Here is a 21736-nt window from a genome sequence, read left to right on the forward strand (position 1 = left end):
TGTAGTAGATGGATCGTGGATTATATATATATACATATATATATATATATATAAATTCAATATTTACGAAGCATTATTTTTGTGATATTATTTCTAGATTTCTTGAGTTATTAAAGGTTTTTGGAATTTAAAAAAGAAAAATTTTTAAAATTTTTTAGAGTTTTCTTTAATTCAAAATTTTGCCATTAAACAGTCACTTAAGATACCCATTATATCGGTAATTGTGTGTAACATATTTCTCTATTCGGAAATTAATTCATAATTATAACCATCGACAGCCTAAAAATAGCAGGATGAAAAACGAACAACTAAAAGCGAACAATTAATATGAAATATGAAAAGTAACAATAAATAGTCAAAAGGGGGTCGATTTTAATTATTTTTGTCGAGAGTTGAATATTGCTATTTATTCTCAATATCATCTGATAATTTCCTCCTTATACAGAGAGCTTCCTTCTAGTCTGAAAAATAAAATGACATGAAAGCGAAGTGTCTTAAAGGCAAATTGAGCATTTCCTAATTTTTTTAACGTCAGGCCCAGAATTTCTGTTCATTTTCTCTGGGAAATGTCAGAAGTGTTGAGCCTTAATGTTACCCAGTGAGCACCCGCGAACCTTAGTCAAGGAAACGATCAACATTACCCACACACTGCCACAGATTCGTAGGTAGAGCCACATTCACACTTCGTAGGACAACACAGAGAGAAACATCCATGCCTTGAGCGTAATTGGAATCCGCGTAATCAGGTACGCTAACCGCTCAGCCACTGGCCGGCTAGCATATCTTAATAGAGAATACTTTTATTTTGAACAAATGTTCTACGAGGCAGCTTCAGACAACTTTGTACGTCAACTTTGTAAGTTTTTAAAAAAAGAAAACTCTGCTCAATGATTTAAGTTATCGATAATATGTTACAAAGGAAAAAAAAAGATTAAAAATGAGAATAAGGATGAGAATGATTTTAGCATAATTTGCTTGTAAAATAAAAGTATCAAATAATTGCGTGAAATAAGAGTATTTTTAATTGAATTTCAGTAATATTTCCATGTTTACGTGTGGATTTATGATATCCATAATAATAAAATATCTAAATTCATAGTAATAAAACTCGGATACCTTTGCTGATCAATACAAATCAGATAAAAAAAAAGAAACTTAACATCTTTTTTATTTGTCCAGTAAAAGAGTGATTCAAATTTAATTACTCAATACAATCTTCTTCCCCCTCTTCTTTAAATAGAAAAACTGTTTTAAAAATATCAGCGAAAATTGAAATCAAGCACTGTTAAGGAGGCTAAAGATCTACAATCGGAGTGCAAGTTGACTGCGAGTGAAGAAACTCGTAGTTACGAAACTGACTGTCAAAAAATAATGAGGAATACACTTTTCGACTCGTGGTCATAGTTTCCAAACCGGGGTTTCGGAACTATGAGTTTCGCTCTACACTGTTAGAAATTTCTCAGAAGAAATGGCTAAATAACAATCTATTTAATTGTTGTTTTACAATATTTTAACAAATCAGTCAAATAACCATAAATAAGATGGTAACGAAACTATTAACAGTGAGAAAAATCATTTATTAACTATTTTTACCTAAAACTGTTAAACAACGAGTATTTTATTGCACCAACTAAGTCCATCTAATGAACCAACTTAGTTCCTTGCAACTGCGTACATCAGGGGTGTCAAACTCGCGGCCCGTGGGCCGCATACGGTCCGAGATGAACATCTTTCTGGCCCAGTCAATATATCCGACGCAAGATAAAAATAACTTAGAAATGTGAATTAGAAAGGAAACTAGCATATGAAATTATAATATACTTTATTTATAAACTATACGGATCATTTTAAATTGTACGCGCGAAAATGTAAAATTCTATTTGGCTTGCGGCACCTGCCATTCCAGGGATACTGCATCGCATCAAAAATACGCAGAAAAAATTTCAAATCTTCGAACGGAATTTGAAACAAGGTTTAAAGATTTTAATTCCTCGGAAAACAAATTTTGTTTGTGTTCGTCGATTTTCTCAATAAATATAGACTCAGTAGTATGTAAATGGAAGTGATTGAGATTCAGTGCGACTCAAATTTGAAGGCAAAATTCATTGAAGTGGGTGTGGGTGAATTTTACAAATATTTACCAGCAAGGTTTAAAAAAATACTCGAAAATTCGCATATGAAATTCTTTCCATGTTTGGAAGTACTTATCAGTGCAAGCAATTATTTTCTGTTATGAATGGAAATAAATCTCCTGTCCGAAACCGCATTAATAACGCTCATGTTGGGTCAATTTTGAAAGTAATCTCGGCCAAAAAAATTTCTCCCGAAATAGGAAAGATAGTAGCAGAGAAGAGAGGCCAAGTATCAAACACTAATTTAACTTTATATATGTTTATTACAATGTGCTATTCAAAATAAAAATATTTGTTTCTAAGAACATTGATTTTTTTTTTTTTTGCAGCCCACCTAAAGTTAAGCATTGTTTATTTGGCCCAAGTTAGCTTTTGAGTTTGACACCCCTGGCGTACATATTGTAGCCGAGAGAGCTAATCCTGTCAATCTCATGACCGACAGAACGGGGGTTCGAGTCCCAGCGTTGACACCTCCATTCCCTTCAACACACAGTATCCAGTATCCTAGAAGAATCTCCAGTATCCTGTAATCTCCAATGCCCATTATCTAATGAGAAGCCCATGTTCAGTTAAATTTCTTTTTTTCACGGTTTTGAAACCATGGGAGCTGTAAACGGTTTAAAAACCGTATAGTTTTGCATTCATGATTTTATCACCATACCAGTTGTAAACGGTTTAAAAACAGTAAAAGTGAAAAATATTCTTTACCGTAAATTTTACGGTTAATCGGATGGACAGACTGCATCCGGTTATTCTACCATAATTTTAGAATGGAAATTCTAACAGCGTAGGTTAGAGTTAACGCTGAATATGGGGTTAAGATTTTGCTACTGTCTCTTTTCGGGGTCTATGATGATATAATTTCCGACAATTTTGCATGCCCTCCACGGTTCATCCTTTAGACATAATAGGTATAGAATTGTTATTTTTTTTCATTAAATTTGTCAAAAACGTATCTTCTTAGTGTATCTGATATAACAGATGCGTTTTCATGTTGTTCCGGTTTTCGTTAAAACGTCTACTCGTTCATCACCTTCTATACCAACGTGTGACTAAACCAACTGAAAATAGATTATTTTCTCTAATTTAAGAAAGTTTTAAGTTTGCTTAATTTCAAATATTATTTCAGTATCAAACTAACGGTTTCTCTGATTATATGGCAGATATTGAATTAACAAGGATAGTTACTTTTGTAATCATATTTGTTATTGCTTTGAAGTTTCCTAGTTCCAGATTGATTGCATTAATCTCTGCATTAAAATTATACATATTGGGACACAAGTAAGCACTTTGGAAAAAAAGTCTACTTTAATTTCAATTTGATAATTGATTTGTCTAACCAGTAAACTGATCATCTTAAATCAGGGATGCGTCTGCATATACACTGAAGAGCCAAAAAAACTGGTATGCCTGCCTAATATCGTGTAGGGTACCCGCGAGTACGCAGAGTACGCGAGTACGGCACTCTTCTGAATTTAGACACTTCCGCTAGCCACCAAAATCCCCAAACATGAACTTTATTGAACATATTTGGGATGCCTTCCAACGTGATGTTCAGAAGATATCTCCACCCCCTCTTACTCCCACTGGTTTATGGACAGCCCTGCAGGATTTATGGTGTCAATTATCTCCAGCACTACTTCACACATTGATCAAATCCATGCCACGTCGAGTTGCGGCACTTCAGCGTGCTCGCGGGTACCCTACACGATATTAGGCAGTTATACCAGTTCTTTTGGCTCTTCAGTGTAGAACACAGACGTATTCCTCTTCCGAATATAGTTCATTAATCATACACAAAAAAGTTGCTTTTAAATATGCTTCAATACTATCTTCTTTGTTCTTTCCTCAAATTCAAAGAAGTCAGTTTCCTTGAAACATCCATATAATATAGATAATAAAGATTCTCCTAACTTTTATATTCTGTGTATTCTCTAATTTTCTCTTTACATTTCAGCTGACTGCGGTGAACATAAAAATGGAGAAACATTTCAAACAGAAGATCCCTGCTTCCAACAAACGTGCAGTAATGGAATATTGTTGTTTAAAATGTAAATTCATTTAAATAACAATTTGTTTTATAAATATTTTAAAATTTTCCCTAAAATTAAGGGTAATGATTATTTTCATAAAAAATAACGTTTCACGATATCGTAAATCATGCGTTCTTATAATATTGATCTATAATATTGATCCTTTTATTTTTTATGTAGAATAAAATAATTTCAATAATTAAATTTTATCAGTAACGCCTTAAGATACTGCGTACAATTTATAGGGCAAAATTATTTTACAAATTTAGCCCCAAAATATAGGATTTTCCGATGTTTTTTTTCTGTACGAATGCCTTTACAAAGTGACTGATAAAATATACAATTCGATTTAACTTCACTGCTTTTAATTTTACTCACAATAAAGAAATCATGAGATAGGAAAGAAATGCGAAAAAAGTAAGCTTACATACAGTTTATGTTATATACGTACCTTATTATTTAAAAGTAGGGAATTTTTTGTCATGACCAAATCTTAAAGAAAAGTATCCTTTTAAAAATATTCTATCATCTTCAAAAAAAGACTAAAGCTTAAAATTTAATTAAGAATAAATAAAAAAAAAAGTTAATTGAATCATATTTATTTACTTTTGTTTTACAAAAAAATTTTTACTGTCAAATTTATGAGTTAAATTTGGTCCAAGATATATTTCTATGTAATCTATCAACATATTTCATAAAACCTGTTTCTGTAACAGATCGGAAATTAATTTTTAGAATTAAAGAAACTTCCTCTAAAAAATTAAAATCTTAAAATTTTATATTTATCATTTTTATAAAGCAATGAAACGTAGCAGTTGATTGGTCTTAATTTTTAAAGGTAGCATCTTTAAATTAAACATCATTTAGTATATCATTCTTATTAATTACTATTTTAATTTTTTGAAAATAATTTCAGGTGTCCTCCAGTTACACTTAAAGATTCTAAATGCAGACGAGAAACCGGAAAAGGACCCTACCCTCACTGCTGCCAACATTCCGTCTGTCCCGGTGATCCAGGATTTTAAAAATCAAAAATTGTTTTAGAATGCTTAACTTAAAATTTCTCGCATATTTTCTACGAGAAATTTTCTTAATTCTCAATAAATTTTAAAAATTTATGGAGAAATATTTATCTAAATTGAACATTACTTCACCGTTAAAAAAATTATACATTCTGTGATAAAAAAATTCTAACTGGTTTTAAGAAATCCAAAGTCCATTATGCAACAAATATGCATTAAATTTGTTTCAATTAAATAATGAATTTTGTAATGCAATATTTTGTATTGTTTTTGTATTTTAATAACTAACTTAAAAATGAATACATTAATCTACGACTATTGACAAAAAATATTCTTGTGTTAAAGAACACATTGTATTGAAAAGAATTTACAAAATAAAATATTCAATAGCACATGTCTATATAATTTTGAAGTGTACTAATGCAAATTGGCATAAAAGGCTGAAGAAAAAAAAAAGAAATTTATAGAAATTCAACTTACTCAACATTATTGACGTAGAAAATAATTGAGGTAGTGTAATGATTAAAATTTTATGCCAAATATTAAATTCAAAAGGGAAAAATATCATAGCTTTAACTCATAACTTGAATCAACAACTGTATTAAATTTTTCACACATGCAAAGCAGACATTCCAATAAATAAAAAAACTTGAAGGGAAAAATTTATTTTTAGAGCATCACATAAATTTTCTTTAATTCATGTTAAATATTTATGCAATTTAACAATACAAGTCAAACTGGTTTTTTGAAAAAATTCCTCAGAGCAGAAATCCTCAAACTTTTGGCTCATCATTGAAGTATAGTTGAGTTCAAAACTGATCTCAGGGGAAATGATAAAACTGCTTGAAAAAAAGTTCCAATTAAGAATTGTCAAAAGTCGCAGGTTGTCCAAAAAGTGTAACTGGCAAAAACTCTATAATTTTAATTGGGACAACTTGTCATTTCGTCAAAAATTACAAATTTTAAGAATATCGTCTTATGCATCAAGACCACACTGAAAAAAAAATTTAAAGAAACTTCAACCTTAAATTATTTGAGTATTAATAAGCCTATTTTTTCTTCGACTAAAGATGCAAATGTTTTTGATAGTAGTGTGTCTTTTTCCAATGAAAACGACTTAATTTTGATGATACCTACGTCATAACTTATTATGCAAATAAGTTGTATGACTGCGATGCAAGTATGCAGCTGCTATTAAGCCCTTGAAGACATAAGATACACATGATTATTATTATAGACATGCATGGAAATAAATATTTTCTGAATAAAATCCCTAAAATTTTTCTTATTGTCTTCGAATTAATTTCCTTGCGTTGAGTGCTATAAAAATATTGGGGAACCAAACCCATTACCCCATTTACCAAAATAACAGAGTTAAAAATTTTAATATAAATTAATTAAATCAAATACCTTTCACTGAAAAAAAAAACTTTAAAGTTTTAAACTACTTGTAATTTTCAGTTTTCAAGGGCTTTCTTAAAGGTAAATCATGTTGACTCACGTCTTAGGTTTGGTCTCATTCGATTTAACGTAAAAAAAAAATGAAAGAAACACCAGAAAGAATTTGAGATTGAATTCGTATTCGTACGAACGGTAGTTCAAATCCTGTCGGCCGAAAAATCCCCAAATTTCTGAATAAAACTCCTATAATTTATCTTATTGTCTCGGAATTAACCAAACCAAATATATATATTTTTATATATTTTTAGTGTCATATATAGTTTTAGCAGTTAATTTCTTTTTCCAAATACCCTTACACCTGGCTGCAATGGGGGTGCCAAGAGGTTTAAGGTTGCAGCTTTACCGCTGACAAGTTTCTAGAAACTGAAAACCACACCACCTGCTTGATCAATTTTGCTTCTATGAGAAACAAAATGTTCTGTTAGAACAGTAAAAAAACTTCTGTTCTTGGTTTTCTTGGTTCTTGGTTAAAAAAAAATTAAAACCATTTATTTTAAGAGAGCTTTGGCAGAGGCAAGAGGGCTGCAGAGTCCTTTGATAGTATTTCAGAAGCAAATTTCTTCCTTTCGGGGGATCTTATACTTAAAAATTGTTAGTGAGAAACCGCAGAGAGTCACAACCTTGAACTCTAAATGAGCTCACCTAGATCACCTCTGATTCCTATAAAGACTGATTCCAAAAGTAAAAAACAAATTGAAAGAGAAAAGAATTGGAACCGAAAGAAGAAATGAGTCAGTCAGTTCTCAAATTAAACATTTACAAACTTGAAGAAAACGTTTTATACGAGAGTCGAACTTTTCAAATTTAACAATTATGAGTTGTTTTAAATGGAATTATGATTTCACTAGGTAAAACTTAAATTAAAATTTGTTTATTATAATGATGTAATGCTCTCTGAATCATTTCAGTAAGGGGCACACTGAAGGTAATATGATTTTAGATAAAGGTTTTATTTTTCATTTTTTTGTTCGAATATGCAATTCATGACCTTAGTTTAAATGAAAAATATGCTGCCCAACTAAATATTACCGCCTGCTAATGAAATGCAACCTGCATCCCTTACATTGGCCATCGAACATGATGAAGTATGTTACTGAGAAATAACGTCGAATAACGAGTTTCCCCATTAACACTTTTGATGATGACTTCACAATGATTTTTGAACAACTTTGTAAAATTTTAATGAACACGGAATTAAGAATAAAGTAAAGTAGTATATAACGCCCTGAAAATGAATTTTTCGAATGTGATGGTTTCAAAAAATACCAATTAATCATTAATTAATAGATGGATTAATAATTATATATTACTTACGCAATAGATTCATACTCAAAAAACTCATGATATACTAAACCAAGTTTCACCAGAACAACGAAGTTAACTACTGTTGCCATCACAGAACAGTAAAATATATAGATTAGTGTTGCCACCACAAAAACTAATATTAAAATGAAATCGTAACTAAAAATCTTCGTGACATATTTTAGATCTCCTTCCGGGTAGAATCAAGCCATACTGAACGTTCCATTGAGACCTCTCTTCCTCTTAGATCTCACTCTGTATTACTGACAATTTAGCGATAGATTAAAAAGAGAATATTACCTATTAATATATATGAATGTAATATTTTTTCTGTATATACAATAATAATGCAGATTAGTATTATCTATGCAAAAAATATTGCTTTAATTGTAATCAGAACCTTTTAAATTAGGAAAGAGAGCTACCGTGTTATTATCCTTTAATTAAAAATACCATAAAATTTATAAATGAAAAGCTATTTCTTAAAGGCAAGAGTTTGGATCCAATAGTGGTGTAAGTATTTAAGATACAGATGTAAAAGTATTTAATAATTTAAAATTAAAAAGTCCAGGATAAAAATATACAGAGTAAAAATATTCAAAAATACTATAAAATATTTCCAACTGGCTTAAACAAGTTAAATAAATCTGATTGGAAATTAAAAGCTCATTTTAATAAGCAATTCAACATGTCAAGTAAATATAAAAACTAATTTCTACTTTTCAAGGTAAATACTCATTTACTTGCTTATGATGTTTTACAGTTCTTTAATAGTGTAATTGTGTTATATTAGCATGCATTTATCATTTACTTTTATCACAAACTAAACATACTCTTGATGTTTCAACGGATAACCTAATCAGCACAATCATTGTTGCTTGCAATAAATAATTCATAACATTGGTAGTAATATCATTTTCAGTGTTTGTTTTATCATTTTCAAATAAGTAAATATTAAAATATTCTGCATTTGACTGCAACAATGGTCCAATGTAAACACGATGAAAATTTAAAGCATCGTTAATAAATAATTTGAAAACTGTATACAAGAGTCACATATGCGGGTGGTGATATACTATTAAATTATATTTGATAGTTTTTCATTGACAGCAACTCAACACACAGCCGCCAAACGTGCACAAACAACTTTAGAATTTTATTATGTTCAATAATATATTATATGACGATATCGTCCCTTAATAAATTGAAAATTGAATCTTGTTGCTGCAATATTAACAGGTATTTACGTCAGCATCCCCTTCTTTTCATCTTCATTAGTGAGGATAGCCAGGAGGGTATATAATATGAATCTGAAATTATTTAAAAAATTTTTTTTTATTCATAGCAGTAAAAAAAAATTTTATATGCAAAAAATATGCAGAAAGGGCAAAAGAGCACTGACCACCCTGAATAACTTTTGATCTTATGATAGGACCTTCACGTACTAAAACTGAATTTTAATGGTTTGAAAGAGTGACCTCAATTATGAAAGAGCTAATTAATCAGAGCGGGGGATATTTTAAGTTACGAAATCAGACACAAAAACGTAATTTCTCAGTATAAACGTTAATTTATTTTGACTGATTCGGCTTGATGGCCCATCAAACATAGAGGAAAGCCTAAATTGGGAAATATTGTCCCAATAGTTGGTCTGGAGTGTCTTCCAAATCTTGGAACCTTAATGTTAATTTCATTTTTTACGTATTTCGATATATCTCAAGAACATTTTGAGTGAATCGAAAATTAATTATAATAAATATGAACTGCAATTATAAAATTCGTTTGCCCAAAGATAATTTCTATCAAAAAATAACTATTAGTAAATATTTACTGTTATTTTATTTAATAGTGATCGAAAAAAATTTAATTTCAAAGGTATACAATTTTTACATTATTTTAAAGACTGTAATTTCGCATGACAAAATACTAAATTTGAGTGCTTGTATAGCTCTTGAGAAATCCAATTTTTAAAAAATAGTTTTCCAAAATTTCACAGATTTAAGGAAAATATTTAACATTCATTAATTTTGAACATAAATTTTTCTCGCGGTGTGTGAAATATCCCTGAAGATGATCCGAAGGCATACAGTCGCAATTTTGAATCTCTGCTAAGGGGATGGCACCCCAATTTTGGTAGCTCTATGACCTGCGTGTGTAGTTGAGCACTTTTTGATAAAACAGTTTAACGAGGGCCGATACCGTACACTCTTTGTCCTTTCTGAGCCGGATCAAAGTGGTCAACCACCCGCACACTGACCGCACTCAATAATGCTTGACTTCGGTAATCTACTGGGAACTAGTCCATTGAGGGACTGACTACGATTGCTGCACTAAACAATAATAGAATTGACAGAATAAATACCAATTGAATTGATAAAATAAATAATAATACAATTGATGAAATGAATGATAATACTGTTGATAAAATAAATGATATTAGAATTGATAAATAATTGATCCGATTGAACTTTAATTAGGCTGCAAAAATAATGACACCAATGTAGAAATTATAGGAAGCCAATGTACAATTATTTATGAGAAAAATGTATTGCGATATTAAAATTTATACTTATTAGACATGGGTAATGGTGTTTGCGTGGGTGGTAACTCAGAAATAAAAATCAACGAATGGTCATTATAATAAATAGAAGATGACAGGGTTAACGACAGGGACAGAGTGGAAGTCAACAAAACCTCCATACCACACAAAAGAGATCCTCTCAAGCACCATGTCACATTCAAATGTTCACATCTCCTGGCAAACACAGCTGAACTACATCTTTGTCGGTTTCACGTGATGCTTTATTAAAAAGAGATTAGTCCTTATCACATGCCGGAATTGTCAAGAACCTGGTCATCAAAACAACTGTAGCGTAAACTGCTCTTATTGTGGAAACTGTGGTGAAGAACATCCAACCTCCCATTGTCATTCAAATCAAATACAGTGTGTCAACTGCCTATACTACAATCAAGATCACCCAGAGGCTAATTTCAACACCAACCACAAAGCATCCGACGCTTTATGCCCAACATATCTACTTAGACTAAAAGAACTTAGATTCAATCTTCCCAGATCATAATTGACTCTGTAAATTCCAATTTAAATGATGGAAAAAAGTTTTTAACACTTTCCTTTCCCAGGTCAAACCATTTGTTTAATTCTATATTAATGTCTCCACTAAAAACTTCTATCTAAAAATTTGGTTCAACATCGAATTTAACAATTCGTTCCATAGGTTCGCTTGCTCTTTATTTATGTATTTAAGCATTCTTTTTCAAAATTTTCTACTGAAGAAAGAAAAAATAACTAATAATAATTTTAGATTTAATTTCCTTTTTCTCTTTCTTTTTCTTTAATTTTCTTTTTACTGTCTTTCTTTTTTTCTTTTCTTTTGACACTTCTTTCTTTTTCAAAAAAAAAAATAATAAACTTATTTGATCTTACTCCTTCATTAAAAAAGAAAAATAAATAAATGATAATTATTAGAATTTCTCTATCTTAGTAAAATATTTCTTTCCATCCTTTTTTAAACTAATAGACTTTCTTATTTTGGATTCAATTTTAGGCTTTTGATAAANAAGTATTTATGCATATACGTATGCATAAAATAAAATAAAAATACTTTCTTTTTTTATTTTTCAAAAAAATAAAAAAAATAATAATAATAATTCTCTATTATAGTCTAGAATTTTTCTTTTCTTTTCTAAATTTCCCTTTTTTTTTTTTTTTTAAGTGTTTGAATGCTTTTTAGTTTCATAATTTTTATTCTTACCTTAAAAATTTCGACGTTGTTTTCAGATACATTTTCTGTTCTCTGTATAAGTCATTTATTCTTGTTGTAATTTTATGTGTTTCATGTATGTTTTATGTATGTTTTGTCTGTAGAATGTTTGTTCTACTCTCGTGTGCCCTGAATAGGGCGGGTCGAGGTATTAATAAACAATAATAAATAGAAGATGAGAAGATGATAATCACCCCAATGGTACAGTGCAAAAAAGAAAATGGCCACCCTAAATAATTTTTGACTTAATGATCGGATTTTTACCCTTTTAAATGAAATTTATTGTCTCGCATAATTAATAAAAGCAAATATTGTACAGTTTGCCCTCAAATCCATCATTGAGATAATTATAATTTATTTTTTATTTCAGCCAATTCAGCACTAAATATTTCAATTACAAATTCACTGCGATATCATAAGGGCAAGTAAGAGACAGAAATTGAATCCACAGAAATATGAGTTTATTATATTTACATATTGTTTTGATTTTTTACGGAATGATTTTGAATATAGAAAAACTTAAAATTCTGTCTTTTTTAAAAAGCAGATCGGTTGATCTTTGGAAGCGGCTTGCATTTAATAAAATAAAAGCATTAGTTTTATAAATGATTTTTGGGATAGGAACGTAAAAAATGATTGTTAAAAAGTTTTACACTGAAAACAGGAAACCAGCTTCAAGGCGAAAGAAGAAAAAAAAAAGGGTGGAACTTACCTTTGTTCTAAATGTGATTTTAGAGGCAATAGTATTAACTTTATATAATGATAAGAAAGAAATAAACTAAAATTTCCAACTGAATTATTCGAGTTTTATATTTAGACGGCAGATATGCCTTTAATGAAATGACTTCCGAATGATGCATTGCCACAACTATTAACATGATGTCACAGCTTTGCTGATTTGATAAAATGATATTATTTTTTATACTCTTGAGACTTTGTCGTTACCTTAAATGTTTCTTAGCAGTTCTATTTTTTTATAAACATTTTATTAGAAAGTAATTCATAAAGCGCTTTCAAAATGGAACAGTTATATCTGTGTTAAAAACATCGTTTATGGCATGATATCTACACTGGTGGACAAAATTAAGAGATGGAAAGCATTTTCGCACATGCAAGATACCCGCACACCGCTCCATGTGTCTGACAATGGTTCCGTGAATGCCCAGAGGTCCAAGAACCCTATGTGCCAACAGCGCCCCTTTTCAGGGGCGCTGTTGGCGCTGAGCTCATTTTTATGGATGACAATGCGCTACCATATAGGGCTCTCATGGTTGATAAGTATCTAGAAAACAAGGATTGGCCAGCCAAATTCCTTGACCTGAATCCTATTGAACATGCTTGGGATTCTCTTGGGAGAGCTATTGCAATGCGCCAACCTCCCACAGAACCATTCTGGAGTTAAAAATTGCTCTGGTGGAAGAATGGGAGGGTCTTCCTCAAGTCCTCCTTAACTCCCTTATTAACAGCATGCATACTCGTTGTGCATGCTGTCTGTCTGTCAGGGGAGACCATACATCATACTAGAGGCAACACACACTGTACAAGCCTCACTTTTATTGTCATCTTTTATCCTTAAATTCAGACTACATTAGATTTATTGGCGATAGGACTTGCCAGTGAATGGCACTTTCATTTTTGTTTAGCACACTTTATTATCATGGAATAAGCTATATCCATACCAAATTTCATTTATTTATATTCAGTATTTTTTGAGATATTTGTGAAAATGTCTTCCAGCTCTTACTTTTGTTCACCAGTGTATATATTCAAAAGAGAATAGCATAAAAAAACTGATTAAATTTCTTTGCTAAAATTAAATTTATTGTAAGAAATAATTTGATACTTTGGAAATATATATATATATATATATATATTAATTTTCTTTCATTTTTTTAGGCTTATGACCTGATAGAATTTAAAAGTTTCAGAAAACTCTTACGAATTTTAAAATGACAAGCACGTTTAAACACAAAGCACATTATAAAAACTTCCTGGAATATTAAGAATGTTCGCACATCGCCTCGTAAGCGGAGTAATACACCGGAAGTTTTCTTAATTTCTTCCGGTTTTAGGAAGCNATATATATATATATTTCTTGCTAGTCGAAAAGAGATAAAAAGAAATTTTTCGATGTTTCAAAGTTTTGCCCGCTTAATTTCTCATATATTGTTTCATATCTTAACATGAAATCATTTACTGAGCTTTATATTAGTTTTCACAACTTATGTATAAATATTTAAATAGTAATTGTTTTAAATATTTATAATAAAAACTAAAAGAAAGACAATTCAAATTCAAATTTTTCAATTTTGCACATTTTAAGAAGCACAAATTTCTGAAATAAAGCAACAATATTATGAAAAAGCTATAGTCGCAACTATTTCGCATAATTTAAATTATTGAAATATCACATTATTTAAATTGTGTTTAAATTTAGCCCGTTATCATGCCAATGACGTTCAGTACGTTTTTAAAATTGTAAAAATTATTGTGCATTTTTAAATTAATTTTGCGAATTATGTTCCACTGGAATAATTTCGAAGGTGGCAAAATATTGTTTATATCTTTTTTAGTACCTCAATTAGAATGACTAAATACCTACTTACAATGTACAAAAATTCTTACTATATAAAATATTCATGCGTATGGATAAATATTGTTAAAAACGATAATTTTTTTTTTTTTACATTGTCAATAAAAAAACTGAAAGCTAAAGTATTCATAGAGTGAGCAATCATAAGCTGGAAAGTTTAAGCCCTTGTTTACGATATTTTTCTGATCGTAAGTCACGGATCCCAGTAGGTCTCCGAAGTTAAGCATCTCTGTTTGTTATCGGTACTCATTAAACTGCTCTTGTATTCGATTCTTGTTAAACTGTTCTTGTATTCGGCCTGAAGTCATCGGCCTACTGAAGCGGGGGATGGCATCACCTCCGTTGAGAATCAATATTGAGAATACAGATGGCTTCAGACTTACTGGCGGGAGAGTTCTTACTATAGACAAACTATACTTAAACGTATATTTTTATAAATTTTTGAAGGACTTTTTCCGTGTGGACAACGAAAGGCCGAAACAAACTATGCCCTGAGTTTTGCAGAAATGAAAGGTCAAAACTATATAATTTATCTGAACAAACTACTCTATATTTTTGTTTTAATTCCGCTCATTAATTATTGCCGATTTCATTATAATTTTAGCTTTTAAGAGCTATTCAATAAGAGCTATATTTCAGTCATAGTTAGGCTATGTTTTAGTACTTGAGTAGAGTCATTAAATCGAACTGTTTTCTTAAAGTTTTTTTTTGTTGCTTTAAAAAGCATTGCTTACCGTTTTTGATCTATGTATTCTTTTTACATAAAGAAATTTATAGGAGGTTAAGGTCATTTTGCTTTCGCGAAAGAACCTTTAGAAATGAAACTCATTGGTTCACATAAATAATAATAATAAATAAGTGCACAGTTTGACTTATGTTGTACTAAACATTTTGTAACAGATTTCCCACGATGCATACATACTATGCCATAGGAATATGTAAGAGAGAAAAATTGAATCCACTCTAACTTAAGAAAACTTAATTTACTCTACTTACGTATAATTTTGATTTTTGACTGATTTTTCTTGAAATGGTTGAAATTCTACTTATTAAAAAGGCATCGAGTTATAACTATTTAAGATTTCAAAATTCAAATATTTTACAATGAAACTTGATCGAGGTGGATTAGGGGTCATATACCAATCACAAGTCTTGTGTAATTAACATTAGTTGTTTCAAAAATGTGAATTCATATGATCCTAGTGCTTATCGAAAATGATTGTAATCATACTATATTAATGATAAACATTTTATCATGACAACTTGAGAAGCTATTCAAAAATTGAATCCTTTACTCCAACTGAAATATTTTTAGCTGCATTTAAAATTAAAAATACTAAAATTTTTAAGTAAAAATATTAAGCAAAATACATATAAGAAAAAAAATAATTTTATTTATATTTTCTAAACTAAAAAAATATTTTTAATGGCAATTTTCACTATCGTTAAATTTGTAACGTGAAAAATATATTTTTTATGCAATATGCTGTACCGCTAAATTCAGATTTATTTCCCTAAACTGTTGTGCATATCTGAAAATTTTTTTTGTTTTGCACAGAGAAAAAAGAAAACTCCTGAAACATTACAGTAACGCATGGCAATTATATTTCTGGTAAAAAAAAAACTCTCGCATTCTGGTTAATAAAGCCAAAATTAACCGTATTTAAACCATGTCAAGATAAAATTACCATAATTGACTGATATAATCATGATGTATCACATATGATAAAAACCTTTCATTACGACTAATTTTACCAATATCCCTACTTCATTAAAAATTGACGATATTTTTAGTGTTCCCTTAGAGCCAGAAACAATGTAAATTTTGTCATATACTGGAATTTTTGACCTTTTTTTCCTCAGTGTATGCATCAAAGTGTATTTGTAGTTTTAAGAATTTTTGCTTATAAGAAGATAATAATTTCATTACGGGGCCGTAACTTTTTTCTCCCGACTTAACCATTGTAACAATGATTCTATATTGTAGCTAACTACCAAAATTTGATGGACAAAAATCCAAATCTAACAAAAACCAACGTAATCATAGAGAGTGCATTTTTCTTTTTTGATTCAATATATTAATAGTTAGCCCTTAATAATAAACCTTTGAGGTCTCCTTTATGAACCAATACGATTCGAAAGAATCGTATTGGTTCATAAGGGAGACCTCAAAGGTTCATCGTATGGCGCTGGACCGATGTCCGAGAGTTCGTGGGTTCGAACTCCGGCCGTAGACTCCCCGTGTAGTAAAGTGACTGATGCACGTTAAATCTGTCGAGTCGCAAAAGTCCTCCATGTTCCCATAACAAATCAGAACCTCTGGGGGTACTGGATTGGAGATCGATTGTTCTCTGATTCAGGTCAAAATTACGATCCATGGATGAATGAATAGATGTATGAATGGGTCCGCCCTAAAAACGGATGAGACGTATGGTGTGGCAGAAGTCGAATTCTTGGCCATAGGTAGCGCCACTGAAAAACAAGAAACGCACACTTTGCCTTAAATTTGCTCGGTTTCATGAAGCATTCTTGTCCGTGTGGCAAGTGGCCTTAGAAACAACAACAACAGAAATAATTAGTGTTTATAATAAGTAATACTTTTTTGGAGTTGAAATTTGTAGCAATAGTTTTTTTCACACATATAAACGGAATCGAAGTATTAAAAAAGTTCTTCACAAACTAAGCAAATCCTCTCTAATTATAAAAATTTTAGAACGTTATAATTTTACTAAATATCTCAGATGAAGAAAGTTTGACATATTTTTAAAGATAAAAATAAAGTCTTACACAATATTACACGAAAAAGAATCAAATAAAATCTTATACACTTTGCCAAATCATTTTGTGGGTAAAGGCTGGAGTGGCTTTCTTGTTACATCTTACAAAACTAGCTTGACTAACGAGTTTTTCATACAGCAAAAATTTCTAGTGCCTGTCCTAAGCTATTTTTTTTTAATTATTATGAATTAGGGTTGTTTAGATTAAAACAAATTATGGTATTGGTGAAATGAAATTATAATTTTACATATTTTCCAAAAAAAAGCGCTTATGTATCAAACTGTTTCTTAGTGTTGGTTCCAGATAGATACTTTACATGTTTCCGAAATTACTATTAGATGGCTGCGCTACACATAAAAGCATTTATTGAAATTACTCTTTTTGTGTTATTTAAACTCAATCACAGTTTTTTTCCAAAAATATTCTCTAGGATGATTTGAAAAATGCGGCTTATATTTATATTGTCTCATGACCACAGATTACATCGATGCAAAAAATAAACAATCTCGATTATTTATTTCAAATAATCTTCATTGCATCCTGTTTTTCATGAATTAAATTTCGGAGGACGGAAACCACCATCACTGTAATCAGGAAAGGTCTAATAAAATAAATAGTTTAAAACATTGGTTGTATTATCATTTTCATGGCTCATTTTATCCTTTTAAAATTAGTAAATATTTATATAAATAATGTATACATGCATACATTTATATAAATAATGCATACATGCATACATTTATATAAATAATGCATACATGCACACATTTATATGAATAATGCATACATGCATACATTTATATAAATAATGCATTTATATAAATGCTGCATTTGACTGCAGCAATGGTTTAATGTTTTTCCGATGAAAATTTAAAATATCGCAAAATAATAATTCTAAACAAAAATTTGAAATTGGTATATAAGATTCCCATATACGGATGGTGATATACTATGAAGGTATATTTGATAGTTTTTCATTGTCAGCAACTCAACACACAAACGCCAAACGTACACAAACAAATTTAGAATTTTATTCTGTCTAAAAATATATTATATTACAATATCATTACTTAATAAATATAAAGTGGAAACTTCTTGCTGCAGTATTAACAGGGATGTGCCTTTTTTCATCTTCATTAGTGAGTTGGAGAACCAGGAGGGATATGAATAATACGAATCTGAAATTAATTTAAAAAAAGTATTTTTATTTATGACAGTGAAAACATATTTAATGGACAAAAATACGTTGAGTTTGCAAAACAAAATTAGCCACCCTGAATATCTTTTGATCTTATGACCGGATCTTCACGTATTAAGACTGAATTTTAATGGTTTTTGAGAGCGACCTCAAATATACTAACTAATCTGAATGGACGTTATTTTAAGTTGAGAAATTAGACACAAAAACGTTTTATCTCTGAATAAGAGTACAATTGTTTTGACTTATTCAGATTGATGACCTACAGTATATAGAGCAGGGGTCCCCCCTATGCCCGCGGGTACCATGGCGCCCGTCTATCGGTCTAGGTCAGGGATGGCGGACCAATGGCACGCGTGCCATAAGAAACAAGCTAACAATAAATAACTAGCAAAAAAAATCAACAGTCCTGCTTAAACTAACATTTTACAACCTAATATAAGTTATTGGTCCTCTAATCTGCAACAACAGAAGTCAAACTGATGTTACTTTAAGTAGAAGAAGTTGAATTACGCGTATAACTGAGACATTGCGAAATTTATTCTTTTTCATAGTAAATAAAGAGTTTTGAGTTGATAGTATTTAGTGTTATTATTTTCCCAATAATCACGAAGTCAAAATTGTTTGACGGCACGTCTATGACCAAATTAAACAATTTTTTAGAAAAAATGGCACGTTGGTGCATAATGGTTCGCCACCCCTGGTCTAGGTGCTCCCGCTGCTTGTGCCCAACGATTAAATATTTTAGTTTTCCATTTTTCCATAAAATGCTATGCAATATTTTTTTTTTTTTTTTTTGCTTTTTCAATATTGATTATAAACTCAACGAAAGTAGAAATCGCCAGGAAAACGACCTAGATCCCCTCAGATATATTGATAGCTTTAAACATTTCATTGAAGAAATAAAAAATTATCTTGCTGCCAAAAATGAGGCATTTTTAGAACTAAGAGATCCTCTTTGGCTGGTAGATTTGTCATCCGTAACAGACATAATGTAAAAAGCCAAATAATTTAAAATTTGCCCTGCAGGAAAGGACAAACATATAGCAAGAATGATAGGGGCTATAGACTCGTTCAGAGCTAAGGTAGTTTTGTGGATATCACATTTGAAAATTAAGTCTCTTGTGCATTTTCCAAACAAGAAAAAAATGATAGGCGACAGTTGAAGACATTCGATCAATGTTCTGGTATTTGCTTTCAGGTACAAAAAGGTTGGGAACCCTTGATATAGAGGATAGCCTCAATCTGGAAAATATTGCCCCAAAGTATGGTCAGGAGATCAGTTCAAAGTTAGGTTCTCTTAATGTTCATTTTAATTTTTACGTATTTCGCCATATGTCAAGAAATATTTAAGCGAATTAGATTTTTTTTGCCTCTAATTATTAAATTTGTTTGCCCAAAGATAATTCCATGTAAAATGTAACTATTAGCAGATATTTAATATTTCTTATTACTTTTATTAGAAATGGTCAAAAACATTTTGAGTTCAAAGGTATACAATTTTTTACACAATTTTAACGACGGTAAATACAAAATTTGAACGAAATTGTTTGGATAGTTGTGGGGAAATCAAAATTTCAAAAAGGAGTTTTGAAGGTGTTCGCATTTTAAAAAAATTATTTCACATTCAGCAATTTCAAGCATAAATTTTTCTTGCGTTGATAATTGGAAGAAGTAGATATTTTCAAAATGTTTACCGTAACTTTTTATTATTTTATTTCGTTTTCATTTATGAGAATTTGAACTATTTTTTCTATTTGCCTATTTATCTAAAGATATTACCATTTAGATTCGAACTCTACTTGCAAAGTTAAATATATAAATTGTATTAATTAATTAATCCTTTGTCTGATTGAAAATAAAATTTTAAGCAAATTGTTTTTTTTTTCCTTATTGAAAGAAGATAAGGGGTAAGAGCAAAACTTTTGAAAAATTAAAAAATAAGAGCCCACCTAGTGTATGCTCATTTTACTTCATTTTTGATACGATCGCAGAAATATATTCTAAAAGCGGTAATGTTAGAAAACCTTAAATATGAAATACTCTTAGGCGACAAAGAGCTTTAAATTTTTTTTGTTGAAATTATCAGGGGATTTGCTTGAAATTTTCAAGATACATTTATCTTGTTAAAAACAACTTTTATACAAAATTTCGAAAAAATGTTTCAAAATTTAAAAAATTAAAAAATTTAAAATTTTCAATTTTTTATGTTTTTTTTATATTACTCCTCGCGTCTGAAATTTTGTCAAAATGTCAAAATTCTTTTAAAATATTACATATTAGATAATATTGAAAAAATTGTTTAAGTGCTTTTTTTATTTTTTATTATAGAAACAAATAACACTAAAAAAGAAGTAAAAAACCTACATTTTTAGGAAAAAATCATGATACCTCTATAAAATATCATGTATAAAAAAAATACTATTCACTTAATTCAAAAAACTTTTCCAACAAAATGTTAATAATATTCATAAATATATAGCATTAAATTCTCAGGTCAATAGAATGAAAATTCATTACGCTGGATTAGTTTGAAAATTGTAAATTTCTCAAAAAAGACATTTTGAGAAAAATGACTTTTAGTACTTTTTCATTGCAAATTTTACATCTGACAAATATTTCTTGTTTTTAATATAAATACCTATAAATATTGTCTAATGAACTAGTTTAATAATTAATTAATTTCTAGTTTAATTTTTTAAAAAAAATTAACAAAATATTCAACTAATTTTAAATTTATTTTAAACTAAACTAATTTTAACAGTTACCTGCATACAAAAAAAGGTAAAAAAAGGGGCGCGGTAAAAACTGAAATGGGCATAACTTTGCTCTTATTCCAGAATTTTTTTTTTTAAATGTTCAGTTAAATGCCTAAATTTTAAAAATATAAAATGTAAAACATCGATTTTTTGACAAATTTTTGCTTCTTTGAAAGTCCCTTGTCACCTTATACTTTAACAAGCTTTAAGCAAATGAAATCAATGTCCAACAATGATATAAGTTGCATTTTAAAAGGAAGTAGGCAACAAAATCAAATATCAGTCGCTGATTGCATTTCTTGAAAACGTTATAAGTTCCATGAAACAAAATTTTCATTACAAGATTTTTAGTTACAGTTTTTTGGTTAATGATTCTTAATGTGTTATATAAAATATTAATAAATTTAAAAAAAATTACATCAACAAAATGTTATTAATAAGTGTACGACGACAAAAGTTGGAGTTATAAAAAACTACAAATAAATTAATAGTATACTAGGAGGCTCCGCCCCCTGCTCGCTAACACTCTCCAACTCCAGAGAATTGCTACGCAATCCTATGTGGTTCACGCCGTGAACCATGGCTCGCTGATCTCGCTCGCCAATGAACACAATGTTCTAGCACAAAGACATAATATATTATCATCAAAGACATAGTATTTTACGGATAGGTAAAT

At 29.9% G+C, this 21736-nt stretch overlaps 1 protein-coding gene and 1 long non-coding RNA gene across 5 annotated transcripts in view; one reads left to right on the forward strand and one right to left on the reverse strand.

The window, feature by feature from the left end:
• Positions 1 to 5579, forward strand: part of LOC107442301 (uncharacterized) — an 11615-nt gene extending 6036 nt beyond the window's left edge. For all 3 annotated transcript variants that reach the window (XM_016055827.4, XM_071184353.1, XM_071184352.1), the window contains exons 3-4: positions 4090 to 4183; positions 5082 to 5579. In XM_016055827.4, coding sequence (XP_015911313.1) covers positions 4090 to 4183; positions 5082 to 5190 — 203 coding nt within the window. In that variant the 3' untranslated portion in view covers positions 5191 to 5579. The remainder of the gene's footprint in view (positions 1 to 4089; positions 4184 to 5081) is intronic.
• Positions 5580 to 9085: 3506 nt separating this feature from the next.
• Positions 9086 to 21736, reverse strand: part of LOC139426264 (uncharacterized) — a 17926-nt gene continuing 5275 nt past the window's right edge. Inside the window, exons 2-3 of one of the 2 annotated variants that reach the window (XR_011637509.1) lie at positions 18174 to 18281; positions 9086 to 9260 (exon numbers count right to left, since the gene is read on the reverse strand). This is a non-coding gene — a long non-coding RNA (uncharacterized lncRNA). Of the gene's footprint in view, positions 9261 to 18112; positions 18282 to 21736 lie in introns of those variants that run through there. The other variant, XR_011637508.1, reaches the window with a different exon arrangement.

This window comes from Parasteatoda tepidariorum, chromosome 8 (genome assembly GCF_043381705.1).
Source record: "Parasteatoda tepidariorum isolate YZ-2023 chromosome 8, CAS_Ptep_4.0, whole genome shotgun sequence".
NCBI classification, from domain to species: Eukaryota; Metazoa; Arthropoda; class Arachnida; order Araneae; family Theridiidae; genus Parasteatoda; species Parasteatoda tepidariorum.